The 27670-nt window shown below is 44.0% G+C and overlaps 1 protein-coding gene across 1 annotated transcript in view; it reads left to right on the top strand.

Moving 5' to 3' along the window:
* Nucleotides 1-307: 307 nt before the first annotated feature.
* The window catches only part of LOC126268712 (protein scabrous), a 183747-nt gene continuing 156384 nt past the window's right edge, over nt 308-27670 (top strand). Inside the window, exon 1 of the mRNA XM_049973932.1 lies at nt 308-600. Within this exon, the coding sequence (XP_049829889.1) occupies nt 365-600 (236 nt within the window). The 5' untranslated portion in view covers nt 308-364. The remainder of the gene's footprint in view (nt 601-27670) is intronic.

Raw genomic sequence — 27670 nt, 5'->3', positions numbered from 1 at the left:
CCATAAATGTTCAAAAATGCCGAGGCTAGTGCATCTCGGTCGAAACTAGTATGGCAGTGACAAATGGCGACAGCAGCAACAGGAGCAGCGGGAAGCTGAAGAAGTGCGCGTCGTATTTCTCGGACAGGCGAGCAGCTGCCCGTCGTGCAGTGGCAGGTGTTGCTCTTGGCCTTCGCTGGAGCTGTTACGCCTCCCCCCTCCCCGCTACAGACCAAGCCAGCCAGCACGCGCACGGCACACGCCTCGGCAGCCGCCGGGCCGCACACCTGCCGCCTGGCTGCCCCTACGCGCATGCGCGGGCCGTTGTTTAAAACAGGCGCCGCGTCCGCCGCCGGCTCCAGTGTGGCGCGAGCCGTCCGCAGGAATGGTTGTGGGAGTGATGCGCTGTAGTCGCTATGCGTGGTCGTGTTGGTGGCTGTTCGTGGCGGTCCTCGTGTGCAGCACGGGCGCTGCCGACCTCGAGCAGCAGGTGAAGTTGTTGCAGAAGCAGATGAACGCACTGTTGGAGGGCAAGCAAGAGGAGTTCCAGAGCCTCCGAACCGAACTGGGGGGCGGGCAGTCGGAGGTCGCTGCGCTTCGTCAGGAAGTCCAAGAACTCAGGTAAGCTACGAACACTGAAGAAAAATCATTCGTAATGGCGGTAATGTTTTTTTCGTCGCTCTTATCCCGTCTGTCTTACTTGTTGCTATGATACTAATATGCTCTGAGCCTCTAGATAACAAGTTGTTTCATAAGTAACTCGGCGTTTGAACCATCTTCTAATCTTTTTTATAGTAGTTAAATTTTTTTTACCAGTCTGTGATTGTTGGCCGCTCGCATCTCACATGTAGTCAACAGCAGCAAATTGATACGTTACGGATGTAACTCCTATAGAAAAGATCTGAAGCCTGCTTATTTAAAAAGGAAAGAATTTTATAAAATCACTTTGGATAAGACGCTTAATTAAATCTGCAAATTCGTCTTTCCAACTACAAAGAAACACGTACTATATGCGTGACATTTCTGAAACATTGTTATGGCTGCATTTTTGTCTGATTTTCGGTTACGTCTGAAGGTATCGTCTACGTGCACATCTTCCAGATATTCCTGCATTTGGCACTGTTTTGTTGCATTACGTCACTTCCGATTGCAACAATACAAATAAATATTAGCGATTCAATGTTTTGTCGTGATTATGTCAAATGCACAGTACTGCAAAATAAAACGAAATTAGACCAAAAACATCTATGCAGGACTTGTGGAAAATGTGATTGCCGATATTTCGAGATTCAAGCAGAAGTGAGACAAAAATTCTACCACTTTCTATGTTTCTAATGAAACCGAGCGGTTATGGTAAAATAGTTATTTGCATTATGGTCACAAATAAAAAAGAATTCATTTAATTAAAACTAATGTCTACAACACGATACTCTAAATCAGTTGTAGCCAACATGGTCCCTACTGCCCACTGCTGGGCGTTCCGCCTTTCAAATGTGGGAGGTAGGCTGTAGGAGTTTTAAAACAGTTCATTACAATTTCAAACATTTCGACAAAGTATTTGGTATGTAATTATTATTATGTGCTTTAACTCATTGTAACTCTACTTTATAAATGCTATTAAGTTACTTCCCTACTTTGTAGATCACTATTACTGTGAAAATGTTGGACGATTAGAACATTTTACTTCTAGTAGAGACACAAAAGTTGGCGGTGGGAAGAAAAGATTGACTATTCCTGCTCTAGATTACTCAGTTATGGTATATAACTGTTTTATAGCCGTTAACTTTTTGTCTTTCTGATTTATTATTGCTTTTGAAATTTCATTGATCACCCGACGATATTAATTTTTTATTGTGGTATAGCAGTAGGATTCTCTCTATGCTCTGTATTATATCAGCACTTACAAAGAGGTAAGTCCCTTCAATGATGAAAGATAGTTTATTGTTGTTTGCCTCTGAGGTGTTTAATGCGTAACTTACAGCAGATCTTTATAGACAACGAAATACAGATAGTAATTGGATTTACACTTCGTAATTGCTGGTAAAGAAACGATACCGGAATGTCGTTCCTGCTGATTAGATGGAAAGAGGGCTGGAGATGGGAAGATAGGGCACAGAGACGATGTCTAGCAAATGAGTTGCGCTAAATATTTCTAGACCGAGTAATCAATACGGTGTCAGCAGCTGAATTCTCAGCATGGACAACAATAGTGCTCTGATGATACTGTTCAGTTGTATTTTCTACTCCCAGTGACCTACTCAACTCCTATGCCGTTAGGCAGCCGGTGTCTCTTTAAACAGAGGGCGCCTTGCCGTCTATACCCTCCCGCAGAACAATGTGCAATCGAGCAGGTGCACGGTGGACAACGCACGGACGTTCGGAATGAAATGTTTTGTTCTGTGCAATAAAATACGGATTTGATAACATACTTTCAGTAAGTAACTATTTCGTATCCACTCTGATTGAGGAAATCACGAAATAATTATACTCTACATTTAAAGAAACTTACACAACCGCCAAGTGAATATTTGAAGGTTTTTTTTTTCCTTTAAAGAACATAACGTCTCCGTTAAAAGTAATATTGTGATTTAGAAACACGCCGCACAACGTTCTCTGTCAACTGAGGAGAGCATTCAGACAGAAATCGGAATAAAAACATATTCGTAACATGGTTCTTTAGTCTTTCCTTGCAAGCCCTGGCAATTTCAACGGATTATCAGTAAACATCTTCTGTCGCTCCAAGGTTTCCCAATTAATGAAATGTTTCATTTACTCTCTAATATCCTTCAGAAAAAAATAAGCGTGTCATTAAATCTGCGACGGTTGATGGAAGTAAGAGTCTCGCATGAATTGATCGCATTCTTTGCATTACAAAACAAGTGACCTTGATTTTAGTATGGAAGTGACATGAAATCATTGAAGAACGTGTGTAACCATTTCAGTGTCTAACATCTCTGTGAAAAATGCCATTTACGCCGCCATATGTCAAGCGTTGGGGATGGCTAGGTAAAAGCCAAGTTCGGAAATCACGAGTAGAATATCAAGATTCCGAATTGCTGACATGGTTACTGCTGGAAGTCCTGAATTTTGTGGATGTTTAATTACATTCGGTCCCGATCGATACTGCATACGTAACTTGCTACTAGGGGAATTATTTATGCTCAAGCCTGTAAAGACCTTAAACAGGCACTATAGGACTTGAAACAGAATGGGACTGCAAAGCTGCTTGCAGTAACCCAACTGTCTAATTCTTGTTAACCCGTCGTGTTTTCTAAGACCGCCTAATGAGAATTCATTCCATTGATTTATAATGCGCAGAAGAACTCTGTCACTTTTGTGATATGAGCGTGATACAACTTCTTCTATTGGATGTTTTCCGTTTTTTTTTTTTTTTCTTTTTCTTTGTTACAGTGTTCAGGAAAAGCAATGTGTTTGCTACTTTATATGTTGGTTACGTTGTGGTGCGTGTTTCAAAATTACCATATCACTTTTAACGGAGATGTTCTGTTATTAAAGGTACAGATCATTCAATTCTTCACTTGACAGTTGTGTAAAAGTTTTTGTGAATGTAGAGTTGACCCAGAAGCTTGACAGACATGGTATAAGTAAGACATTATGAATATATATCGACCGGAGGAAATTTTTAAACGAAAAAGCTATTGTCAGATTAATACCACACTAATAAAAACCACAATTAACATTGGATTTCTTGTTTCTGAGAAAAAGACCATACAGTGAAACAAATTTATAATTTGCCCGCATTTTAAGGGGAGACGCCACCCAAAAATTTAGCTTTTCGTCTAAGTTACAAATTTCAGCCGGATTTTAATATATTTATTGTGTAAATATGTAGCAATACCCTACCCCGAAGTCTAGAACAGCATTGGTTTCTAAGGTGTGATAGTATTTTTGAAAACCAACTTTTGGTACTGAGAGCCCAACTTTCACATTCTAGGTTTTTTAGGTGCATTCGCAAGACGTAGTTAATAGTTCTATGCATTTATTTCACGAGAAATGTTATTAATTTACTTTCTGTTTTTGTTTCAAGTTTCAAACTTAAATTTTCTCTAATTATCGGTACATAAATGTGATAATAATGTAAAGAAACTACATTTTTGATCATATTAATGAGTAGAAATGCCGTCCGCTGGTGGCGGAGCGGTTCTAAGCGCTTCAGTCTGGAACCGTCCGACCGCTACGGACGCAGGTTCGAATCTTGCCTCTGGCATGGATGTGTGTGATGTCCTTAGGTTACTTAGGCTTAATTAGTTCTAAGTTCTAGGCGACTGATGACCTCAGAAGTTAAGTCGCATAGTGCTCAGAGCCATTTGAACCAACTGAACTTATAATTCGAATGCAACCAAATCGTTTGTAACCTAAGAGTAAACGTTCCAAGTATGTGAAATAGCAATTAATATTTTTTTCTGAAAAGACTGAAGTTTTAGGGTGGAGTGTCCCCTTAAGGCAACTGTTGTCTCGGTTTATGTCGTGGTAAATTTAGAGAGGGACGCTCTTCACGCTGTTCGCCCACATCTTTCTCGAATCTGCTGCAACAGTCGTTGCACTAGGCAGTTTTGTACTCGGTGCACTGACATGCCTCTCTCTTCCTTCCTGCGCGCACGTTTCGCACGCCACACACGGTGAACATTCTCCACGCTCGGCGGGTTCGCACACCGGGTGGAGGGGACACTGCGGACGCAGCCAGCGAGAAAATGTGCGCACAATTTGGCTGTCGCGCGCCACGGAAAGCGCCTTTTTGTTGCTACGCGCGCCCCTCGCAGAGGCGCCGCTGCAGCTCCTGCAGCCTCGGGTTGTTGTGCGGCACGCAGCGCGGCCCGCCGGCTGTTTTGTTCGGCGCCGGCTGCTGGCCGACCACCTGTCGCGGCAGCTGCTGCCGCCGCCGCCGAGGAATGCCGCGGGGGCCAGCCGCCGCTGGCCTTGTCCAGGCACGCAACGCACACCACACCGGGCGCCGGAAAACACTCAGCACGGAGTGGCGTCGAGGCCCAGCAATGCACTCTCCACATTAATGGCCATATTTAATGGACGTCACATATCAGAACATAAAAATACACTGACGGATAGAAAATCGCAGCACCGAAAAGTAGTTAATGTAGATTAATGAAATTTTCGGGAATACATTTGTCCACGTAAGATATTTGTTTTATTAACACTGCAAGATCACACATCAATTTAAGCAAGAGATAAGCCATTGCAAATGTGGACTGCTGGTGCATTAACCAGCAGAAGGTTGAATGAACGTATGCAGACGTGCTTGCATTGTTTTATCCAGGTGCTGGATGTTTGTTTGTGCAATGGAGTTCCATACCTGTTGCAATTAGTCGGTCAGTACAGAGACAGTTAATGCTGGCTGTGGTTCAAATGGCTCTGAGCATTACGGGACTTCATCAGGCCCCTAGAACTTATAACTACTGAAACCTTACTAACCTAAGGACATCACAAACATCCATGCCCGAGGCAGGATTCGACCCTGCGACCGTATCAGTGGCGCGGTTCCAGACTGAAGCGCCTAGAACCGGAGTTTCGTCTGATGTCCCATACGTGCTAGACTGGGGACAGATCTGGTGATCAAGCGGGCCAAGGGAACATCTCGGCACTCTGTAGGGCATGTTGGGTTACAACAGCCGCATATGTGCGAGCTAAATCCTGTTGGAAAACACAGCCTGGAACGCTGTGATGATGTTTGGTTTGTGGGGTGGTCAGCAGCGCCTGTACACGTCCTAATTTTTACACAGTCAATTTTCTTTGCACGGTCCAATCTAGCCACTGTCACGAATGATGATAATAATGATGAAATGATGAGGACAACGCAAACACCCAGTCCCTGGGCTGACGAAATCCCCAACCCGGCCGGGATATCGTGATCTAGAAGCAGCAATGCTAGCCACTAGACCACGACTTGCGGACTGGAACGCTGTACACGAATGGCAGCACAACAGGTCGTATCACCACATTGATGTATGTAAAAAAATTGCAGTGAGGATTCGTAGGACAACCACGTCTAGGTCCGGTGTGTCGAGTTTTGGAGACAGGTTCATATCAGGCGCTCACTTGGCCTCAACACGCGACTACCACCGGCACACAGACCACAGATAGATCCCACTTTCATTAGAAACCACCAGACCTCCACCCTACCCTCAAATGTGCTCTCGCTTGATGCCGCTGAAGTCGCAAACGGCAGTGGTTTGGGGTCAGTGGAAAGCACGCCACAGGGCTTCTTGCGTGGAGATTGTATCACTGTGGTGCCAACTGCTACTCAGGTTGCTGCTTCTGATGCATTACGATGCGCCAGAACCACACGTCGAACAGTGTGGCCTTTCCATTGGGTAACGCGAGGTTGCCGTCCGGTGCAAGATCTTGAGACTGTACAATCTCGTGACCACCCAGTGCAGACATCAGTCACATACAGTGGCTACGTATCTGCCAAGTCTTTCTGCAAAATAGCAGACGCAACATTCAGCTTCAGGTCGTACCTTTGAAAAATACACAGGTACTCTTAGAAAATTAGTGTTACAATATTGTTGTTCGTTTACACACACACACACACACACGAGATGGTTCTTCGGAAACATTCGAAGTGCATTTTCTCCCAGAAAGGAACTTGCTTGCTCTATAGAGTGGAAAAGGTGAAAATCTGAGAGTGCAAGATCAGATTATTGAGGTGGGTGTGGAATGACTTCCCAACCCGACTCCTGTAAAGTATTTTGTGTCAGTCTAGCAGAATGAGGGCCGGCGTTATCGTCGACTAGTATCACGTCACGCTGTCTTCCCGGACGTTGTTCTTGCATTGCGTCTGCAAGACGTCTCCGTTTTTGACAGTGGATGTCATCAGTTATGGTAGTAGCTGACAATGGGAATAGTTGCTTTGTTTTGCACTCAACCATTCCTTTCTGTTCCTTACGTTAGCTTAGAGACACCACTACCCCTAACTAGTAACGATACACGATGGTAGTGGTCGGTATTATTCAGGAGCCAGTTGATGACGAACAAGGAGAGCTGCACATATGGTCACCCGCTAGTTTTGCGTGAGGTACCCATATACCCGATTTTCACCCTTTCCTATTGTATGAAAATGTCCCACGATGGTGGAATGATCACAGTTCATAACCATTAATGCGATCAAACGATCTTCATTAAACCCCGAAGTTCTTCCTGCACGCGGAGGGACAAAAAATGTCAAAACGATGCTCCTTAAAACAAGGAAACTATTTTCTTGCCGTGCTCTGCACGATGGCATTATCCCCGTACACGCCGCATATACTTCTGGCTAGCCCCATTGCTGTCATCCTTCTGTCGACCTCAAACAGAAGAATACGTCGAAAATGTTCCGGTTTCTGCATTTGGACTCCAATTTTCTACCGTCCTCAGCTTCGCTCACTATCTGCAAATTACAAAATGACAACATGTAAACTCAAGTAGGTACAATGATCTACAAATAAAAATTGGGATTCGTTAAATGAATCCACAGCAACCGGGATACCAATATGCAAAACAAAAACACTGCATTCTTATAATTTAGTACCACGCGTCTCAGGACACAATGGTATCTCGTACTTGGGATTGCAGTCCAGATGGTATATCTCATCACAGTAGCTTCTTTGGCTAAAAAATAGAAGATAATGTTGGGATTTACTTGGAGAGAAATGAAAGCAAACATATAGTCTGGTCCATTATCTCGATCACCCCGAATATCGTCTTGCCCAGAAGCAAAACAAAAAATGTCCGAAGCTACCAGGGGGACATTATCCAGTTATGACTGACTTTCTTGCGATTTCATTCCCTACAGAGAAGTGAATGTCAGTACGTCTTTTTTATGTAATACCCTTCATTTTCAGACGTGGAAACGTCTATTCGATCGTCTGTCAAACTTTCTTGCGTGACAGTGTCGTTAAATATGAATCGCTAATACTCGAGACTAATAACGCATAAACAATGGTTGAGCCCACAACAGATAGATATTGTCTGTACGGGTATGTCGCGCAGTACTTTTTGTCCGTGACATCATCGAACCCGTGTAGGCGCATGCGCGTGTTTGCTACGAATTACCTTTGAGTACATTTAAAGTGGTGTAGCGTGGAAACGGGTTTACCTGGGACGGTGTGGCGGGTATTATTGTGAAGATCTCGCGAAATGCTACCAAGACCTAAAGTGAGAGCCGGCCGGAGTGGCAGAGCGTTTCTAGGCGCTACAGTCTGGAACAGAGCGACCGCTACGGTCGCAGGTTCGAATCCTGCCTCGGACATAGATGTCTGTGATGTCCTTCATTTGGTTAGGCTTAAGTGGTTCTAGGGGACTGATGACCCAAGAAGTTAAGTCCCATAGTGCTCAGAGCCATTTGATCCTGAAGTGAGAGGCTAGATCTTTCCGCCAGAAAGTAAGTGAAAGTCGGTATTACATTGAAAATTACAATATAATGAAATATTGGCGAACCGTACTTCGTGGTTGCTGCACAATAGCATACGTCCATTGTCAACTTGATCCGATGAATCATAGCTATCTGCACGGAACTGATACTTCGCAAAGTAGGCGGCAGAAAGGTCAACACGGCCCATCAAAAAACTCTATCGTATAAATAAAGTGTTGAATTCAGAGCTCTAAACAGGAATGGAAGGAAAACAAAATAATTTTTCATAGATGATTATCGTTTTTTCAAACACGAAGGAAAATTGTAAAAGACATTTATCGGATACTCGGAAATCTATATTTTTAAGTGTAATGTTTGAGACTTGTGACCATTGGGAAGATTGACAGAGATAAAAGTATTACATGAACTGCATGAAATTCGTGTGGTGATCGTTAAGTGAAACGGGAGAAATACTAAAAGATTACACGATGGAGAAAAACTTTGAAAATAAGCAAATAGTACTAGTTTGGGGTATTCTTGACTGAACATAACAGCATAATCGTTGACGTCCACCTCGATACCTGCAACTTGGGTGGCTAAGATGAAATGTAGCTTTCGTTTCTCATACTTACTGAAATACAAGTATTATCGGGATGCCAACATTAGTGTACGCTATGTAGATCTGTTGGCGATGCTACATGAACACTTGACTGCGATTGATTTCTTCCTCAAACTCCACACAGGTATTTACAAGAATCCTAACATTTGCTGTAAAGTTGTCACAAATTGGTGCTTAAAATTGATAGCACAAGTAAAGCTACTTACGTTTGTCTTAGTGCTGCATGTTTCCTTTTCTGTTTTCACGCCTCACTATCCACCGCACACCGAGCGCGGTGGTGCAGTGGTTAGCACTGGACTCGCATTCGGGAGGACGACGGTTCAATCCCGTCTCCGGCCATCCTGATTTAGGTTTTCCGTGATTTCCCTCAATCATTTCAGGCAAATTCTGGGATGGTTCCTTTGAAAGGGCACGGCCGATTTCCTTCCCCATCCTTCCCTAACCCGAGCTTGTGCTCCGTCTCTAATGACCTCGTTGTCGACGGGACGTTAAACAACACTAACCTAACCTAACCTATCCACCGCACACCAAAAATAATCGTCCCTCTGATGGTTTTATACTACACAATTTGCTATCGCATGGCATTTTGAAGAGTATGCCGAGAAATTAACATCTGATTCCCAAAAATAAACGTCCTGTGCAGGCTTGAAAATATGGAACTGGATTCTTGTCCAGTTCTTCATTACTACTGCAAAGCTAAGCTTTGCATGTCATGAATGTTGCACATTTTATCTGCATCTTTGACTACTCACATAGCGATAAACATAGAAAACGCCAAATAGGCCCTTGTTCTATGCTCAACGTGTTTCTTTTCGAGAAGCGCAAAACTGGTTTTATTTCCGCACGGACTGAGTAACAGCATCATGGAGGTGCTTCTATTGATCAACAATGGTCTTCATAAGTGTTTGTATATTGTTGGCTCATAAAACGGTTACTAAACTCAACAGGAAAGGAGAAAGATGCGAGGCAATGTATCAAGCAAGAAAAGAGCATTAGTTAACGTCATGTAAAGTTGTGAGTCCAGAAGCGCCATTTCCTCTCGAAGTTCCTAGGCTGAGTAATTAGCTGCTAAGATTTACGGCGTTGGCTGATGACTATGAGTTAGACTCACGTCTCCAGCGGTCTCGCGCCGAACTCGTGGACTAGTTTCACAGGCTGTGCTAACGAGATTGTCACTCTGAAGGCCACTGATGAGCGTATTGTATCGGACTCTCTGTTAACACTTTGCGTTCCTACTCGCGTACGGATTCTTCGACATCGGACCTTCTGAGCACAAGTTCCGTACCAGTCTTCGCGAATTCATTTTTATTTCTTTAATATTCATAAACAATCATCCTTGAATACATTTCACTTTTTAGGTTTCCCGTGTCTTGTCTGGTACGCCTGGCCTGAAACAGAACTGCCACTTGAAAGATTTAAGCCAGTCTATTATGCCATATGTATGAGCGTGATTCCCCGAGAGGTCTATTCTCATCGTGATGGTAAACACATTGCACACAGCACGTTTTCGCGGTAGTCCCTTTTTGTGCAATGTCGCACTGCACACTCCGTGTTCTGCGTATAGTTTGACTTGTAACAGCTTCAATACAAATTGAGCTTGCAGGACATTCACATACGTGGCAATCGATAAGAATTTGTTTGCTTTTAACTAATAGTGTGGCGTATTTTCAATCGTAAAATAATTTTTCAAATCGTGAAATAGACCCTTCAGTTCACATTGAACAACAAATTATTCCACGTCAGCTTTCTGTACTGTGCCCGTCCATTATGATAGTAAGATAATGTAATGATAACAGACTGCCTACTTTGTGTCATCGTCTAGATCGTACCTTCCCCATACATTACTTCTACTAGTAAAGCCGTTTTCTACGGTTGCTGTGTACGTGATATCGCTTGTGTAACACCGAACATTGTCTGTTACATGTGAGAAAACGTTTCGAACAAACTTAAGATGCAATGTCCCAGTAGTGTCAAGGTCTCTCTCTCTCTCTCTCTCTCTCTCTCTCTCTCTCTCTCTTTCTCTCTGTCCTTGGTTTTTATTGAAACTCGGCGTCCATGGTATACCTACTGCCTGTGATGCAGAAAAATGTTCCACTTGTACGACAGTAACTGCCCGCTCTTCGAAGGCTAGGTACAAGAAAAACTGTAAGGACGCCAGGCATCTTAATGGCTACTAATTACTGAAAGTGCTTTTCACAAAAAAGTGGGCTTTGGGACTATTTATATGGAGCACTTAATACAGAGGCTGGCATCAAATGCATGCGGGCGTTAACGTTCGGACAGCCCATTTTTAAGTACGTCAGGTGTTTAGGCGGGGAGGTAAGCTGTAAACTTTTTCACAAACAGGAGATTGTTTCAGTTTCGTACGTGTTTGCCGAAGCCGAAAACCAATGTACATAAGACACTATCTTCTGTTTACACGAATGCAAGTAAAATAAAGCATTACGACCAGTGACGAGTAACATATCGTAATATGACGACGTAGTTTTTCACGGCGACATTCAGGATAAACATTTCTCCGTTTTCTCGTAGCTTCAGATTTGTTTGTACACTCATCCTTTCAACGATTTCCACTGTTAGACTGAATTGCGTAGTGGAGACGCTAGGGCCCGCATCTCGTGGTCGTGCTGTAGCGTTCTCGCTTCCCATGCCCGGGTTCCCGGGTTCGATTCCCGGCGGGGTCAGGGATTTTCTCTGCCTCGTGATGGCTGGGTGTTGTGTGATGTCCTTAGGTTAGTTAGGTTTAAGTAGTTCTAAGTTCTGGGGGACTGATGACCATAGATGTTAAGTCCCATAGTGCTCAGAGACATTTGGAGACGCTAGGAAGTGACGGGGCTTCCAAGAGCTACCACAAGTTATGGCGATGTCTGTGAATAAGGAACATCAGTAGCTATGCGGACTCCGATAGGTAGTAAATAAATAACGGGAATACACAACAGTGTTTTTCTAAGCAAGTTTATACCGATGCCTTTCTCCGACTTTGAACTGACTTACGCAGCTGGAGAGTTAGGGTAGAAGGGAGGCGTAGTATCTAAAGTTTAAAGTGACCCCGAACTATATTGCATCCCGACGTTTTTCACATCAACGAACATTGGCCTGCGTGAACGGTAGCTGAGCCTATTTCCCAGTGGCCTTTCACAGTCGATCGCTCGTTTATATACACCTTTAAAACAGTGGCCCTGTCGCGGTTGAAAATGTAGTTACACTTTCCTATCTCAAAGGGTCATTTATGACTAGAGTTGCGCTCTACCAACACTACGGTTCGGTAATTTTTTATTCTACATAAATGACCTAGTAAATGGTAGGATTACCGGTAGTATTGATAGAATTTGTTTGGGAAAGAAACATAGACGAATATGTAAAAAAGAAATTGGACTTTTTCTGGTTGTTTGTTTTGCACATAATCAGAACCGCACATCATTCAGTGTTAGTCCGTTGTGTATTTTCTATCTTTACAGAACATAATAGCAATTTATAAGTAATAATAATTAGTTGATCTCGTAACTGCTGCGCTTTTATGCAATCAAAGCGATTACTTATCATGAAAGTACAGTTTGCATGCAGAAAGTATATAATTGTTGTTATTTTGTACTCAACAGAATGTTCTTCATCATGATCAAAGGCAAGAGTTTCCTGTCATTATTGATAAATGCGAAAGTTGTTTGTGAGTAACAGAAACAGGTTTTCTACAAATGCAACAAACTATTGAGGCAATGTTTGATACATTTTTGCTTTGCTGTGTTTTTTTTTATTTTACCCTTTTGTTGAGGAAACTGCGTTTTCTGACGCAGAATGATAAATTTGTGTTGTTTTCTTTGACTTTACTACCACATCCCTATCAACAATTTTCGAATAAACTCTGAATTAAACATCGGCAGTTTCAATTTTGCCACAAATGCTGTTTACTTTTAAGTAATACGCAGGAGGATAACTATGTAGAATAAAAATGTTTTGTAAGTTAGCCAGCCCTTTCTATTTCCTCACTCAGGTTTTAAACTATTCACTGGTTCCTGTTTCTAGCGGATTCTAGACACTGATCGTATACGTAAAGAAAGTGATCGCGATGAGATAAACGCCCGATGGGTATGCAACACGTCTAACACATAAGTAATTCAGGTACGACCTTAACTGACCAAAATTGCCGTAGTCTACCCGTACACATGACAGTCGATAGCAGCCTACGGTAGTTTTAAAACTCTACTTATGATAGCTTCCCAGTAGAGTTATGGTGGAGATAAGACTTTCATCAAACGCAACAGCTTTTTTTTATGCTGTTTCCGAACTTATTAGAAGTCAGTTCTCATGCCCAGTTGATAAGGACTCCAGACATTGGAGGAATGTTCAAGAAAAACTTGTCGCTTTCTGATACTGATATTAAATATTTAAACGATGAGACGTGGTCCGATTATCCTCCAGTAGACGCTGAGGTACAATTGTGGCAGACAGAGGTGCTTGGTGCTGCATCAGCTGCCACACACTCTCGTGGCTAGCTTTTACCTTCTGTGAGAGCAGGAAACGCCCCTGGCCAGCACAGTAAGTGCACACACACACATACACACACACACACACACACACACACACACACACACACACACACACTGGCCCTGGCGACGCAACTTTGGCTAACGAGCGCCGGCCGCAGTCTCGACTGCGCCATTCAGCAGCATTCAGCGCCGCCCTAATGGCGACCAGGGAACCTTGCGTTCTCAGCTCGTCACCGCTGGACGGCCAACAGCTCTGGCTTCAAACACTTCAGCCGAGGACAAGTTTTACGGGACATTCTGTGTGTGGCTGCTCTCACATCTGAACAAACAGCGACGTCACCGGAGTCACTCTGTTTATTTGTAACGCTAAAGTAGCGTCCAAATATTCACCGCCATTTTAACACGTTTTTATTAGGTTGCTTTCTGTCTGCCTGTCAGTTCAGTACAAACTTTGCACTAAATTGTCGATGAGCTAGGGATCTGAAAATTTAAACATAGATCAGAATTAGATGACAATGCGATAATTTCTCGCTTTCCTGTCTGTGTGTTCGATAGTGGTGGCAGTGAAAAAGATTGGTAACGACCAATAATTACAGTTGCCTTAAAATTATCTTTGTCCAAAATTACTTCTGTAAGGAGGGAACAACATTAAGTAATTTCCGTTTCTCGAAACGAACGGACGGACTGTTTCTATTTAATACAGTCGTAAAACATAGGCCAGTGAAAGTGATTACCGAAAGATTTCAACACCATATTACAGTCCTTTTCTATTGAATGAATATACAAAAAATAGAAACTCTGAAGCGATATATGCTTTTATTTTGCTCCTGTCCCCATCTTAATCATACGTTTATCAGCTTGTTAAATGATGTCATAATTTTTTCACTCTTACGTTACCGTCGTGGAAGAGTAGCAACTGTTACTTATCGTCCCAATATTTTGACCGATACTTGAAAACTGCTCATCACTCTGGGACTCATACGCCAGACATTATTGATAGAGGAAATGTAAAAGTTTCAAAGAACAATGTATTCCTTTACTGGCTCGATCAACAAACGTGAAAGCGTCACGAACACGTTCATCAAACTCCAGTGGAATCTGCTACCGTAGTGGCATTGTGCATCATCGTGGTCTAGAGCTAGAATTCCGACAGCGCACTATCCTAGAAGAGACAAGCACCATAGGGCTTCTTCCTACACATGTCCTAAGAAATGTCTTCGAAACAAAAGTGAGATTGGTGCTCGTACGAGAGTTGTCAACAGTCATTACTCCCGCAGCACACATTTCACGACTGGAACAGATATGTTGAGAAAAGGTAATGATATACGAAGTAATCTTCCGCCACAAACCGTGAAGTGTAAACGTGGCTAAGTTCTTGGAGTGTTAGGAAGAGATCTGAAAACAGAGAAAGGAAGCGGGAGATAAAGAGAGAAGAAAGTTTCGCCGTAAGCTTACGATGGTAACAACCACTGAAAAGAGACCTCCTAATAATGTTGAATTTCCAATTACAGAATTGCGGAAGGCGAGACCACTCAAAAGTTGTCAGCCGGAAGGAAAACACGGTCCCTCCCCTTAACACGTCTTTCGGCCTGCGGTAACTACTTCAGTATCAGTGCTTAAGTGGTTCCTTTCAAATGAAGCGCTCGCACAGAGCTGAAGAGAAACAAAGCGCTGGTTGCCACTCGCGAGGTTTCCGCTGAGGAGCCACGCGCCTCACACTGCATCACCCCCACCTCTTCTCATCCCCCCTCCCCCCCCCCCTCCCACTCGTGGAACCGCTGTTCTCTGCCTGCCGCCGCGCCGTCTCTGGTAATTTAATCGCGCCTTCCATTTCCCGCATTGTGCCGTTGCCTTAATAATACAGCCGGGCTCTCGGCAGGGGGCAGATTTACTTATACCGAGAACCACGTCCACGTCCCGTCAAACCTGCCGCCTCCCACGGATCGACCTCACGAGCTCGGATCGAGATGCTGCGTGCCTGCTACATCGGTCCTCGCAGATTCAGTACAAACGTTGTCTTGCCTCCAGCTGGCGAGACGGAGCCAAGAGACAGTTAATACCTTTCGTTTCTGAAACATGTAACACAGGAGATATGACGCTTACTTACGACGCTACGTATAACTTGAATATCCCAATTACTTTATTGTTACTTCCTGATTTGCGATTGTCGTGCAGCCATAATTTTTCACGAAATTAAGCAGAAAAGGGGAGGATACTGAAGTTTTCTCTGAAACATTCTTTTACCTCACAGTACTATGTTTGACAACATCGCGTGTCGTCGTGCTGCGATTTATACACGACCAGTGTAAAGAGGGTTAATAAAACGCTAACCGAACGTGAACGAAGCACCACCATGTACCGAAAATAGCCTCACTGGTCTGCATAAACTGGTTGAAGATCACAACTTATTTTTCTAAAAACGATAATTCACAACAGTGCTACGACCTTCACTTGAATACGGTTTTCTCTTCACGAGAGCAGAGGAAATGATAGGCTGCAGTGTTCAACTCGTCTAGGGGACCTTCTCGGGCAGTAAAATTACAAACTTTTACACCTTTGGTGAAACTTTATGTTTCAAGATTTCTCAGTAACACTTTGTAAACCGTATTTTTGGATTGTTCAGTACAGTGAATATTTCGTATGACATCAACAAATTTCTGTATATAACAATAAGACGTCTTCAAAGAACTTGTAAGAGTTTCGTCTGTGGAGACTGATGAATTACAGTCATCGGCGTCATTTTCGTGTCTCTAATCCACATAATTAGTATACAACTATCATTTACGCATCCGACGGAGGGAGCATAGGATCACTTTAAAACTATTTCTATATCGTTTCACTCTCGACTAGAACGTGGGAAAAATGAGCAGCTAAATTTTTCCAAGCGTGCTGTGGTATCGTTTCTTTTATCGTGATGATTATTTTTCCCTATGCAGGCGGCGGTAAAAAAAGGGACGGTCAGAAAATTTCTGTTCGAAGGGTCACATTGACTCATTGCCTACATTCAGTGCTTATACACCTACATCGGAGTTGTGCTGGGTTTCAATGTTCAAATGTGTGTGAAATCTTATGGGACTTAACTTCTAAGGTAATCAGTCCCTAAGCTTACACACTACTTAACCTAAATTATCCTAAGGACACTCGCACACACCCATGCCCGAGGGAGGACTCGAACCTCCGCCGGGATCAGCCGCACAGTCCATGACTGCAGCGCCTTAGACCGCTCGCGCGCTGGGTTTCATATACGCTGGAGCAACTCACTCAAACGGCAAGTGTTTTGATCGCCTCTTATACATTGTTTTTCGGAGGAAAAAGTTGTTGGCAGAAATTTCGTAAATAAACCTTGCCGCAAAGAGTACCACCTTTGTTTTAAAGATTGTCACCCAACTCAATTGTCGTATTCGTGATACGCACTCCCTCATTTCTTGATTATACAGAATAAGCTACATCTAATTGAAATGTTTAGATGCCCTCTTTCAATAATTTTGTGTGGTAAGGAATGCATATCGCCAGCAGTGTTTTAGAATAGTTGGTGTAAGTGTAGCATAGAACTACATTACATTTCTAAGTGTTGTGCAGCGTTTACCTGTTGGATGATTAACTTGTTCGTAAGCTTTCACGTGCTACATCAGATTATTAAATATCCTTCCACGTTGCGTCGACATCGACAACGGTTCTGCACAATAAGGCTGGGAGAAGTTGGGGTTGTTTTGGGGAAGGAGACCAGACAGCGAGGTCATCGGTCTCATCGGATTAGGGAAGGACGGGGAAGGAAGTCGGCCGTGCCCTTTGAAGGGAACCATCCGGGCATTTGCCTGGAGCGATTTAGGGAAATCACGGAAAACCTAAATCAGGATGGCCGGACGCGGGATTGAACCGTCGTCCTTCCGCATGCGAGTCCAGCGTTAAACCACTGCGCCACCTCGCTCGCTGCTGGGAGAAGTAATCGGCCGTACTTCTTCTGACTAAACTGGTTTATATTGGGTGTTATAGTGTTTAAACTCCCAGAAAACATAACAAGAAGAAATGGGCAAGTATTCGTCAAGTGCCTAGCTTTTTGACTTATTGTTCCTAGCTATATGAACAGAAATTCTATTTGAGACCTGAGTTTCTCCTGGCGTATACAATTTTCAAACAACTTACTAGAATTCAGCCAAGTAATATTAACAGCGATCGCCGATACGTCAGCGGGAGCACACCCCGCCATTGTCAAGGCTGAATTCCCGTAAGTTGTTTGACTAATTGTATTTGATCAGTGATTTCTGCGCTATGGATATATAATTCAAGAACTGAAATTCAAGACCGATATGTTGCCATCGAACCTCCCGTTTGGGGGTAGTCAGTCTTATCTGGATGATCCATCCGAATAGCCAGTTCATCTATATGTAGGCGCTGTATCGGAATTCCCCAGCAACGGATGGCAGGTATGCGGTGTGGCGGCGTGATAAGGCGGTAAGAGGAGTTGTCCCGCCAGACTGTCAGCGGCAGGTTTTTGTGAGCCAGGAATGCGGCTGCGGGCGGCTAACGAAGAGATGGCGTGATTCCGAGTCGGCCATCATTAGCCCACCTGGACACCGCCACGCGCCTAACGGACACACACAGGAGGTGAGGGGGCAATCAATGCTCTCCCCAGGCGCTCATGCACAACTGCCGCTCAACTGCCCACACCACTTCTCTTCATGTCCTGCCGTTACTCTCTCACCCATCAAATTTACTTTCTCGGCATAGTTCGCTCGCACACTTTCGTGTACGTTGCCTGCACTTCTACATTATTAGCCTCATCAAAAAACGATTCATTGTTTTATTCAGTGGTTTCCATGTATTACTTACAATGTCTGTTCCCTCAACGATGCAAAGTCTGATTTCTTGAATATTCTTATTAGACTCAATGTTAGCCGGGCGCGGTGGTCTCGCGGTTCTAGGCGCGCAGTCCGGAACCGAGCGACTGCTACGGTCGCAGGTTCGAATCCTGCCTCGGGCATGGATGTGTGTGATGTCCTTAGGTTAACAATTTAAAGCCATTATGACTATATTTCGACCGTGACTGTATCAAAAAATATGAAAAAGTTTATTTAAATAACCGCTACCAGTCACAAAATTTGATACTACTGTATTATTTATTGAGCAACATGTTTCGGGGAATACCCCATCTTCAGGCTCAAAGGCCTTTAATGTTAAAATATGTTTTTGTAAGGCCTTTGAGCCTGAAGATGGGGTATTCCCCGAAACATGTTGCTCAATAAATAATACAGTAGTATCAAATTTTGTGACTGGTAGCGGTTATTTAAATAAAATTTTTCATAGTCCTTAGGTTAGTTAGGTTTAAGTAGTTCTAAGTTCTAGGGGACTAATGACCACAGCAGTTGAGTCCCATAGTGCTCAGAGCCATTTGAACCATTTTTTTGGACTCAGTGTTCCATGACTACTGGCACCGTTCACCACTGCACGTTAAAATTTTCTCTTTACTTATCACTTTCATAAAAGCTCAATATACAACACATAATATACAAAATTAAATATTAATGCAGTATACCACACTTAGTAACGCAAATGCTAACATAAAAGACGTTACGACGATACTAGTCGTATTAGGAGCTATGATATTTTATCTTGCCTGTAGCTGCTTTCCTAGCTAGTATTTATAGAAAACGTCTTGCGCAATCATTGGTCTCAGCTGGAGAAACGTGCAGGTCACTCCATTTTACAGGTCGAAAGAATATAATTATAGACTAATATCACTGATATCTGTCTTTCGCAAAATATCAGAACATATTCTATGCTCAAAGGTTGCTGAAGCTCCTGGAAGGAAACAAGCACGGAATATATATATATATATATATATATATATATATATATATATATATATATATATATATATATATATATTCGTACACAATATCTTGCAAACAACAGATGCACGTGAACAGGCCGATTCCGTATGTCTAGACTTCCGAAGGTTGTACGCCGCTGTACGAATAACGAAGTACTAGTAACCAAGACATGGTCGTACAGAGTGTATTTGTAAATATGTGATCGGTTGAGGAATATTTCGCTAATGAACCTAGCACGCCACACAAGACGGCGAATGTTCCAAAGGAGAGTAACTTAGGATGTAAATCGAAGAAGCGTAATATGACCTCTAACGTTTTCAGTATACATAAACATTTTGTCGGGCAGGACCAACCGCACTATAAGATTCGTCGCTCATGATGCTGTTGCGTACAATAGACTATCGTCAATGGACGATCGCAAATAACTGCAGATATTAACGAATGGCACAGCTCTCTCTCACAGACACGTGCCACAAATAGTGTAAAGATACATTTTCGTAAACATTGTGTTTGATCATGTACTTTGCTGTATCAGAAGGTGTTGTATTAAGATCATGTTGTCTTCTCGTGTGGCTATATTAAAATACGCGAGTGCCATCCCAAAGAAGTGATACATTATTTCAGAACAGAACCTCGCTAAAAGTCAGTTTCAGCCTCAAGATAAAGAACCTACGAGCTGCGTGCTGTTTCCTGAACTGGGAACAGAACCTTCGTATTCCACACAGTGCAGTGGAAACAACCAGGCGCCTCACGTGTACTGCATGCACAGAGCAAATGTGCTCAGTGACACGTCATCTGCAGTAATGCAGAGGAGGTATACGACGCCCAAGCCTTTTTCTCTAACTTGGATGCCTAATGGGAGGGGGGGGGGGGGGGGGGAGGGTTCGGCGAGCCCACAGGTATTAAATAAGTTTACTGACGAAACATTACAACTTTCAAAATGGTTTATGTATTTTAACTAAGGCACCGGTTTAATAATGTTGTTAATTGTTATAAATACTGGATTGAGTGAATAACAAATTGACACATTACAATACAAAATACAGATGTGTTAATATACAATAGACTACTCTGAGTCCTCAACTTCAAGCCAAGAGACACACTTTACAATTTTTTCTGTATGTGTGTTACACACATGCTTATGACACTGTCCACAATACTGTTTTGGTTTACTTAGATTGTTCTACTTTGCGTCTTTATTTTAGTTACTCTTACAAAAATATGTCACCGACCTTTCCCTGCAGGAGGCTGACATGCTTCTGTTGTCACTTCTTTGATTTTCTTTTGTAGAATAGTCTCCATTGATTGAACAATTTGGTTAGATAACCCTCTTGCATTGGCACTTCTTTCTTCTACCTGCAATTTCACTAGTTCCATCCCAGCTTGCAGAAGATAAAGTTTCTGTTTGTTGTGTTTCTTCTCATTCCATCTTGGATGTCGCTGGATGAATATGGTGGTTGCATTGATAGTACAAATGTCGATGAGAGAGAAAATACAGATAGAGGCCATCTCTCTGTTCCCCTCTTACGGGTGTACATACGCGCCATTTGATCAATGTTATCAATTCCACCTTTAGTGGAATTATAATATGCATTTATCTCGGTTTTTTCTTCTCTCCTCCAACAGTACCTTTATCTTGGTGCATTGTTGACAACATCAGTAAGTTTTTACTTGGTTTCATTTTTGCTGTATAGGACACCAAAGTTACTGGAGGCCTACGTGTTGGGAAGTGCACTAACTCAGTGCAAGTTTACAAGATAAATAACAGCTGACTAACATCAACAATCACTTCCTCTGAAAGTAAACCGATTGTTGTGAATATCAAGTATACCAACCAACAAGAAACTAACTTGCATTGTAGCAGAGATGAGAAATGTGAAATCCTACTAAGAGAAATTTTTTATAGCATGGAAGCCTAAGGGGGCGGGGGGAGGGGTTTGTTGGACCCATAACAAGTTTATTTATTTTTTCTTTCAAAGCAGGAAATGTAATGACACTAACGTTTCATAAAATAGCCAACAAACAATAACTCAAAGGGAATATGTAGTATGAAAGTTACTTGGGCAAAAGCTGGGACATAAAAAATTATGGGTTCAACGAACCCCCCCCCCCCCCCCTTTAGGCGTCCTAGGGTTAACACCAACAATCAATTCATTCTTCCTTTCTTGCCGTAAAATTTCTGTTTACAGAAGCCATATTCCTTTTCGTAGAGAATATTTTCGTCCTCCAGTAACGTCACATTTCTTATGGTGCGATCAAGAAAAATAATTTTATGGCGAGCTTTTACAGATCGCCTGTCCCCTCAACTGACTGTGTCGGGTGTAACAAAGGTATTTTTCGCAAGCAGTGGCGGCCTCTAGACCGCCGGCGGGCACAGATCTGAAGGAAAGAAGCGTGCGTCTGCGGCGCGGGCAGAGCGCCCCAGTGTCTCGCGCCACCCCGCCGTGTCGCGTGTCCCCCCCCACCCCCGCCACCGCCCCCCTCCTCCCCCACCCCCTCCCACTTCTTTCCGCGGAGCGCCCTCAGCTGGCCCGCTAATGGTGCAGCACATTACCAGCGCGCGGCTTCTTGCGCCGCCGGGCACGCCCTTCGGTCTCCGCTCTACATTTTCTCAAATTACGCCCTCCCGCGCCTGCCTCCTTGTTCGGCGGCCCACTCTCGCCTTCCCACTTCCTGATGGATGACGCTAACTCCTCCACCCCGCTGCCGCTACATTAATTTTCAATTCCGTCCGGATTCGCGAGGTCTTTTTTGGGCGGCCAGCGCCTCCGCCGCCGCCTCCTCCTCCTCGAGGACACTCCCCAGACGGACGAGTCGTCGGCGCCCCGACCTGCCTCTCTCGTTTGTTTTTCCGCCGACTTCTCAAATATTCCCTTCGAGCGCCTGTCTCTGCTTTATATTCATTGCATCTCGCGTCGCAGCATTAATTCCCGTCCGCCGGCACACACTTTCTTTCCAGCTTTTTTCACCAGGCTCGTGACAGCGACACGCCATGGAAGACAAGCTGTTCCAAAACTTGTACAGATCACTCCGCTGAGATTCACTGCGGCATCTTACAATGAGCTGATGGGGCCGTTATCACTATTAACGACGCTCTCTCCGGCACTAGTGATGTATTACACTTCGCTTTTTCTTTACAGCAACGCTCCGAGTGAAGTGGCAGGGCCGTTCCTATCATTAAGCAAAACTGTGCGGCCGCATACGAAATTTTAAGTGAGGAAAAGAGCGGAAAAAATTAACTTCAAATCAAACACACGAAAAATTGAGCTAATAAGGAGAAAAAATGGGAAAGACGAAAAACTGAATAACCTAATTTTTTTCCAAAATTATACGGAAGAATTGCTTAGTGAATCTTGACTGCCTTTGACGAAAGTAAGCACATTGCCTATCTCAGTACTGAAGCATCCGCTACTGAGTAAGAAACGGAAATCGCTTAGACTACTGCGCCACGGAACGCTTAATATAAGTCGTAGGACTCTCAATAGAAAGTGCAAACAAGGCGTCATTTATTCATTTAGTAACAAGAAAGTACACGCAGAAATAGATGAGACTTCTTTCCGCCGCGCGGGATTAGCCAAGCGGTCTGAGGAGCTGCAGTAATGGACTGTGCGGATGGTTCCGGGGGAGGTTCGAGTCCTCCCTCGGGCATGGGTGTGTGTGTTTGTCCTTAGGATAATTTAGGTTATGTAGTGTGTAAGCTTAGCTTCCCTACGAACCATGGACCTTGTCGTTGGTGGGGAGGCTTGCGTGCCGCAGCGATACAGATGGCCGTACCGTAGGTGCAACCATAACGGAGGGGTATCTGTTGAGACGCCAGACAAACGTGTGGTTCCTGAAGAGGGGCAGCAGACTTTTCAGTAGTTGCAGGGGCAACAGTCTGGATGATTGACTGATCTGGTCTTGTAACACAAACCAAAACGGCCTTGCTGTGCTGGTACTGCGAACGGCTGAAAGCAAGGGGAAACTACGGCCGTAATTTTTCCCGAGGGCATGCAGCTTTACGAGAGCTGCATCAAACCAGTCTCAGGACTGAAGACCACAACAACAACAAGCTTAGGGACTGATGACCTTAACAGCTACGTCCCATAAGATTTCACACCCACTTCTTCCTCATTTTAAAAATATTTCAACTTCATGATTATCCAAAGACCTAGTTTGATGCCTCGGGATGTCTCCCATTATTCTGAATGCAAGGAAAACTTTATCGTTACCAGAAAATACTTTTACGCCTTTGTTAGTCCACTTTCTTGAAATTACATGTAATAAGTTGTTGATGCCAAACTTGGTTGCCCTGGTATATTCAGCTGAGTTCTAGTTTAAAGTGTTTAGCTTATCCTTCCTACTCCAATTAGTTCGTGAAATTTCAAAAATTTAGGACAATAACTATGAAATTGAGGACATTTTTGCTCTCAATCAGTTTTAAAGGAACTGAGGACAAAGCATGACAGCTGAGTACTGTCCCCAGAAAATGAGGTCGTCTGGTCACCTTAGTTTAATGATTAAATGTGTAATAGGAAAGTTTTGTTGTTGTGGCAGTAGAAGAAGATCCTGCGCAAAGGGGACCGAACTAGAGAACACCTAATGGTGTTCAGTTCATGAAAACTATGCTGACGAACTCAAACACAAGACTGTTACCTCAAAAATAGTTTGTGAGTACGAAACACAGCGTTATTAAAGATCGTTAGCTTTGGCGGCTAATTACGCCGTGTTTCTGTTGCTTAGCGCAAGACGAGTGTTTCAGACTAATTCGATGACCGCACTCGCAGTGTGATTGTGTGAAGCAGCAACAGCCGGCAGGCAGACGGGCCAATATTGACGTTCCGGGAGCGGGCGTATGCAGCGGCGCGCAGAGCGGCTGAGTGCTGTTTCCTAGAGGCGCCGGCTGCCCTGCAGGCTACTAAGAGGCCGCAGATTGCTGGCCTAACTTCATTTCCTCGCCGCGCGTCGCATGCCACCGCCGGCCACCCCACTCGCGATAAATTGGCTATCGAGCGGTGGTGGGGCGAGCCACCGCTGTTGACAAGCAACCCCCCCCCCCCCCCCCTCTCTCTGCCCACCTACAAACCCGCCGCTTCACTTCCTGCCAGCGCACGTGTTCGCTGCAGAGTGGCTAGCAAACAGTGCCCCGGGTGACAACATGTGCAAGATCTGTGAATAAAGCGTTCTCAGCTCGTATCTAACAAGGAGACATCACGAGCGTGGGGTCGGGGATTAGACCGAAATTTTGTGTGGCGAAAGAGGACCTGTAACACCTCACGTGGTTCAAATATTAGGACGCACTACCCGGAAAATCCCGGGAAAAATCGATCCAAAGTTTCTTAGTTGTCTTATTTCTAGAAAATGCTATGCCACTGCTGAGGCGCTGCCTGGCGTAGATGTTTGGGGCTCGGACTCATACACCAGAGATCTCGGGTTCAATTCCTCCTCTGGCCATATTTTTTCTACTGTTTCATTTTCTTTTGTTATTCCACCAATTATTCAGAAAGTTTCCCAAACCTACATTATCTTTAACAAATTAGTTACATTATGGAATAAAAATTATTTTCTTTTTGTCAAACAACACACTTCATGGCGGTGGGTTTTCCATTTTTCATTATAAAGTATATATGAAGAATCATTGGGTTTTTAATCAGAATAACAAATTTGATTGGGAAACATTCAATTTTTATACATATAATAACAAGAACCGCAGTGATAATTATCTTAAAAACAAACAGAGCAATAATTTTTGTGACATCTTGCGCAACATATATAAGCGGATTTTTTACAATGACAGGGCGTTTGCAATAAATCTGTACAAAAATATGCCCTATTAACATTTGCAAAAATGTTTTGAGTTTCTGATAATTTTGTGGCAAACCAGGAATATTGAACCATGTCTCGGAATATTGATGACGATAACTGACGCTGAATTATAGAATGAATTTTTATACAGTCTTCCCGGGAATTAATTTCTCGATTCTCCTGTAACAATTCGCTGCAATTTTTCAAGCAACAAAAGGGAATAAAAGTGCCGGAGGAGGAAGCGAACCCGAGACCTCTAGCGTAAAGATCCGTCCGCTAACCATGTACGCCAGACGGCGGCTCGGCATTGGACTAACGTTTTATAGTCATACGGCACCTAAGATACTTTGGCTCTATTTTTCTCGGTATTTACCGAGTAGTGCGTCCTAATATTTTAACCACGTGAGGTGTTAGGGGTCCTCTTTCACCACACAAAATTTCGGACAAATCCTGGACGCCACGGTCGTACCGTCTCCTTGTAAGTTCCCAGTATTTCGTTAGCGAATGAGTCGTCGCTGTTGTAACTTGACACCAGTATCATGGTCACAGACACGTACTTCCAGTGATGTTAGCTACACTTATTTTTCATAGCCTCACTTGGGAGAGTGTTTTCAGCAGTAACATGGGTGCCCTTTAGCGTAAAACGTGTTTATTTGCTTTTAGTTCTTCTGGGCCAGCAGTGTCATAAAAAATGGCTCTGAGCACTATGGGACTTAACTTCTGAAGTCATCAGTCCCCTAGAACTTAGAACTACTTGAACCTAACTAACCTAAAGACATCACACACGTCCATGCCCGAGGCAGGATTCGAACCTGCGACCGTAGCGGTCGCGTGGTTTCGAGACTGTAGCGCCTAGAACCGCTCGGCCATAAAGGCCGGCCTAGCTAAGATGGGTACAAGTTTTAAGTATTTAGATGTACATTCTTTACTTACTGCCAGGAAGCAAGAAGAATAAGCCTGATTGTCAGGAAGTCACGATGCAGGTTTTGTGTACTTGTCCATAAGTTGGCTCAGTTGTTTCGTATTTACATTGTCACTTATGTATGATACCCCAGTGATAAGGAGGTGGAATTAGTTGCCAAAATTGTAGCTGCTTGTGTTGTGATTCGAAACACAACAGGGATATTTGCCAGGGTGCATGAGAATCTTGTACGCCGGTGTCGTGGTTCCGCCGGCCCGTGTGACCGAACGGTTCTAGGCGCTTGAGTCCGGAACCGCTCTGCTGCTACGGTCGCAGGTTCGAATCCTGCCTCGGGCATGGATGTGTGTGGTGTCCTTAGGTTAGTTAGGTTTAAGTAGTTCTAAGTCTAGGGGACTGATGACCTCAGATGTTAAGCCCATAGTGCTTAGAGCCAAATGAGCCATTTTGTCACGGTTGCGTTGAGGTTGATGGCCATTAGTATCGGTACATTTTGTAAGATACAATGCAAATGGTCCGTTCGTTGTGTCAGTGATAGTATTTACAGTTAACTAATGTAAATAAAGGACACAGTAAAGTGATTTTATTCCTGCTAACTCCTTAAGCTGTCTTCTCCAACCTCAGGTTCGGTACCTCAGATTGCACAGTGGTGCATTCTCTTTGTCGTGCTAAGCTTTTGCACCCTCTTACATAAACGCCCTGTACAGGTGTAGAGCTGGAATCTCACTGTGAATGTAAGCCAACAAATGACGCTCCAGTATCAGAACTACACCAGTTTGGCACATAACTGTATTTTGATCAAATCAATACTGAACGCTTCAGGAACGTTAGACGTGTGTGCGTGTGACACACAGGAATTGTAGCCCGTACCGCTAGTTTTCTGGGACAGTGGTTCGAATTGGGTTGTCAAAGTGCACCTCACTGATTGGCTCTAACATTCAATTTGGAACTGGCCCTCTACTTCCAGTGTTCACAGTCTATAGCAATTACGGCTCATACTGATGACGAATTAGTATACCTAACAGCCTGGAGAATGATATTACACCTGCCGGCCGGTGTGGCCGAGCGGTTCTAGGCGCTTCAGTCTGGAACCGAGCACCGCTACGGTCGCAGGTTCGAATCCTGCCTCGGGCATGGATGTGTGTGATGTTCTTACGTTAGTTAGGTTTAAGTAGTTCTAAGTTCTAGAGGACTGATGACCTCAGATGTTAAGTCCCAAGTGTTCAGAGCCATTTGAACCATTTTTGATATGACACCATTATCCTATGGTCGTTGCTCTTATGACGGCATTACGTAACGCGCCACGATGCGGCAAGTTGTTGGCTGGCAATGAGGGGTGCAGACGCCTCGCCGTTTCCGGCCGCTTGCTGAGATCTGGAAGCCTGCGCCCTGGCCGATGCGAGGCTCACGCTGGCTTGGGAGCACCGACGGCTGCTTTTTTTTTTTTAAATAATAAAAAGCCTGTTTTGATAGCGGAAGCGGGGGGACACATTTAGAGGGGGTGCGCACAAAGGGGCGGTGACAGCGCCCCATGTCGCACAATGGCGCCGGTGCTGCCCCCGGCGGCCGGCGGCCGGCGGCAGAAGCTGCTCTGAATACCCGGCCGGATCCCGTCCTCCCTCGCAGCTCTCCCTGTCTCCCTTTCCCTGCCCCTTTCCCTTTTCCTTCCCTGGGTGCGCAAACAAACAG

The sequence above is a fragment of the Schistocerca gregaria genome, chromosome 1 (assembly GCF_023897955.1).
Source record: "Schistocerca gregaria isolate iqSchGreg1 chromosome 1, iqSchGreg1.2, whole genome shotgun sequence".
NCBI lineage: Eukaryota > Metazoa > Arthropoda > Insecta > Orthoptera > Acrididae > Schistocerca > Schistocerca gregaria.
The sequence above is the reverse complement of the archived record's forward strand: the minus strand, read 5'-3'. Positions and strand labels throughout refer to the sequence as shown.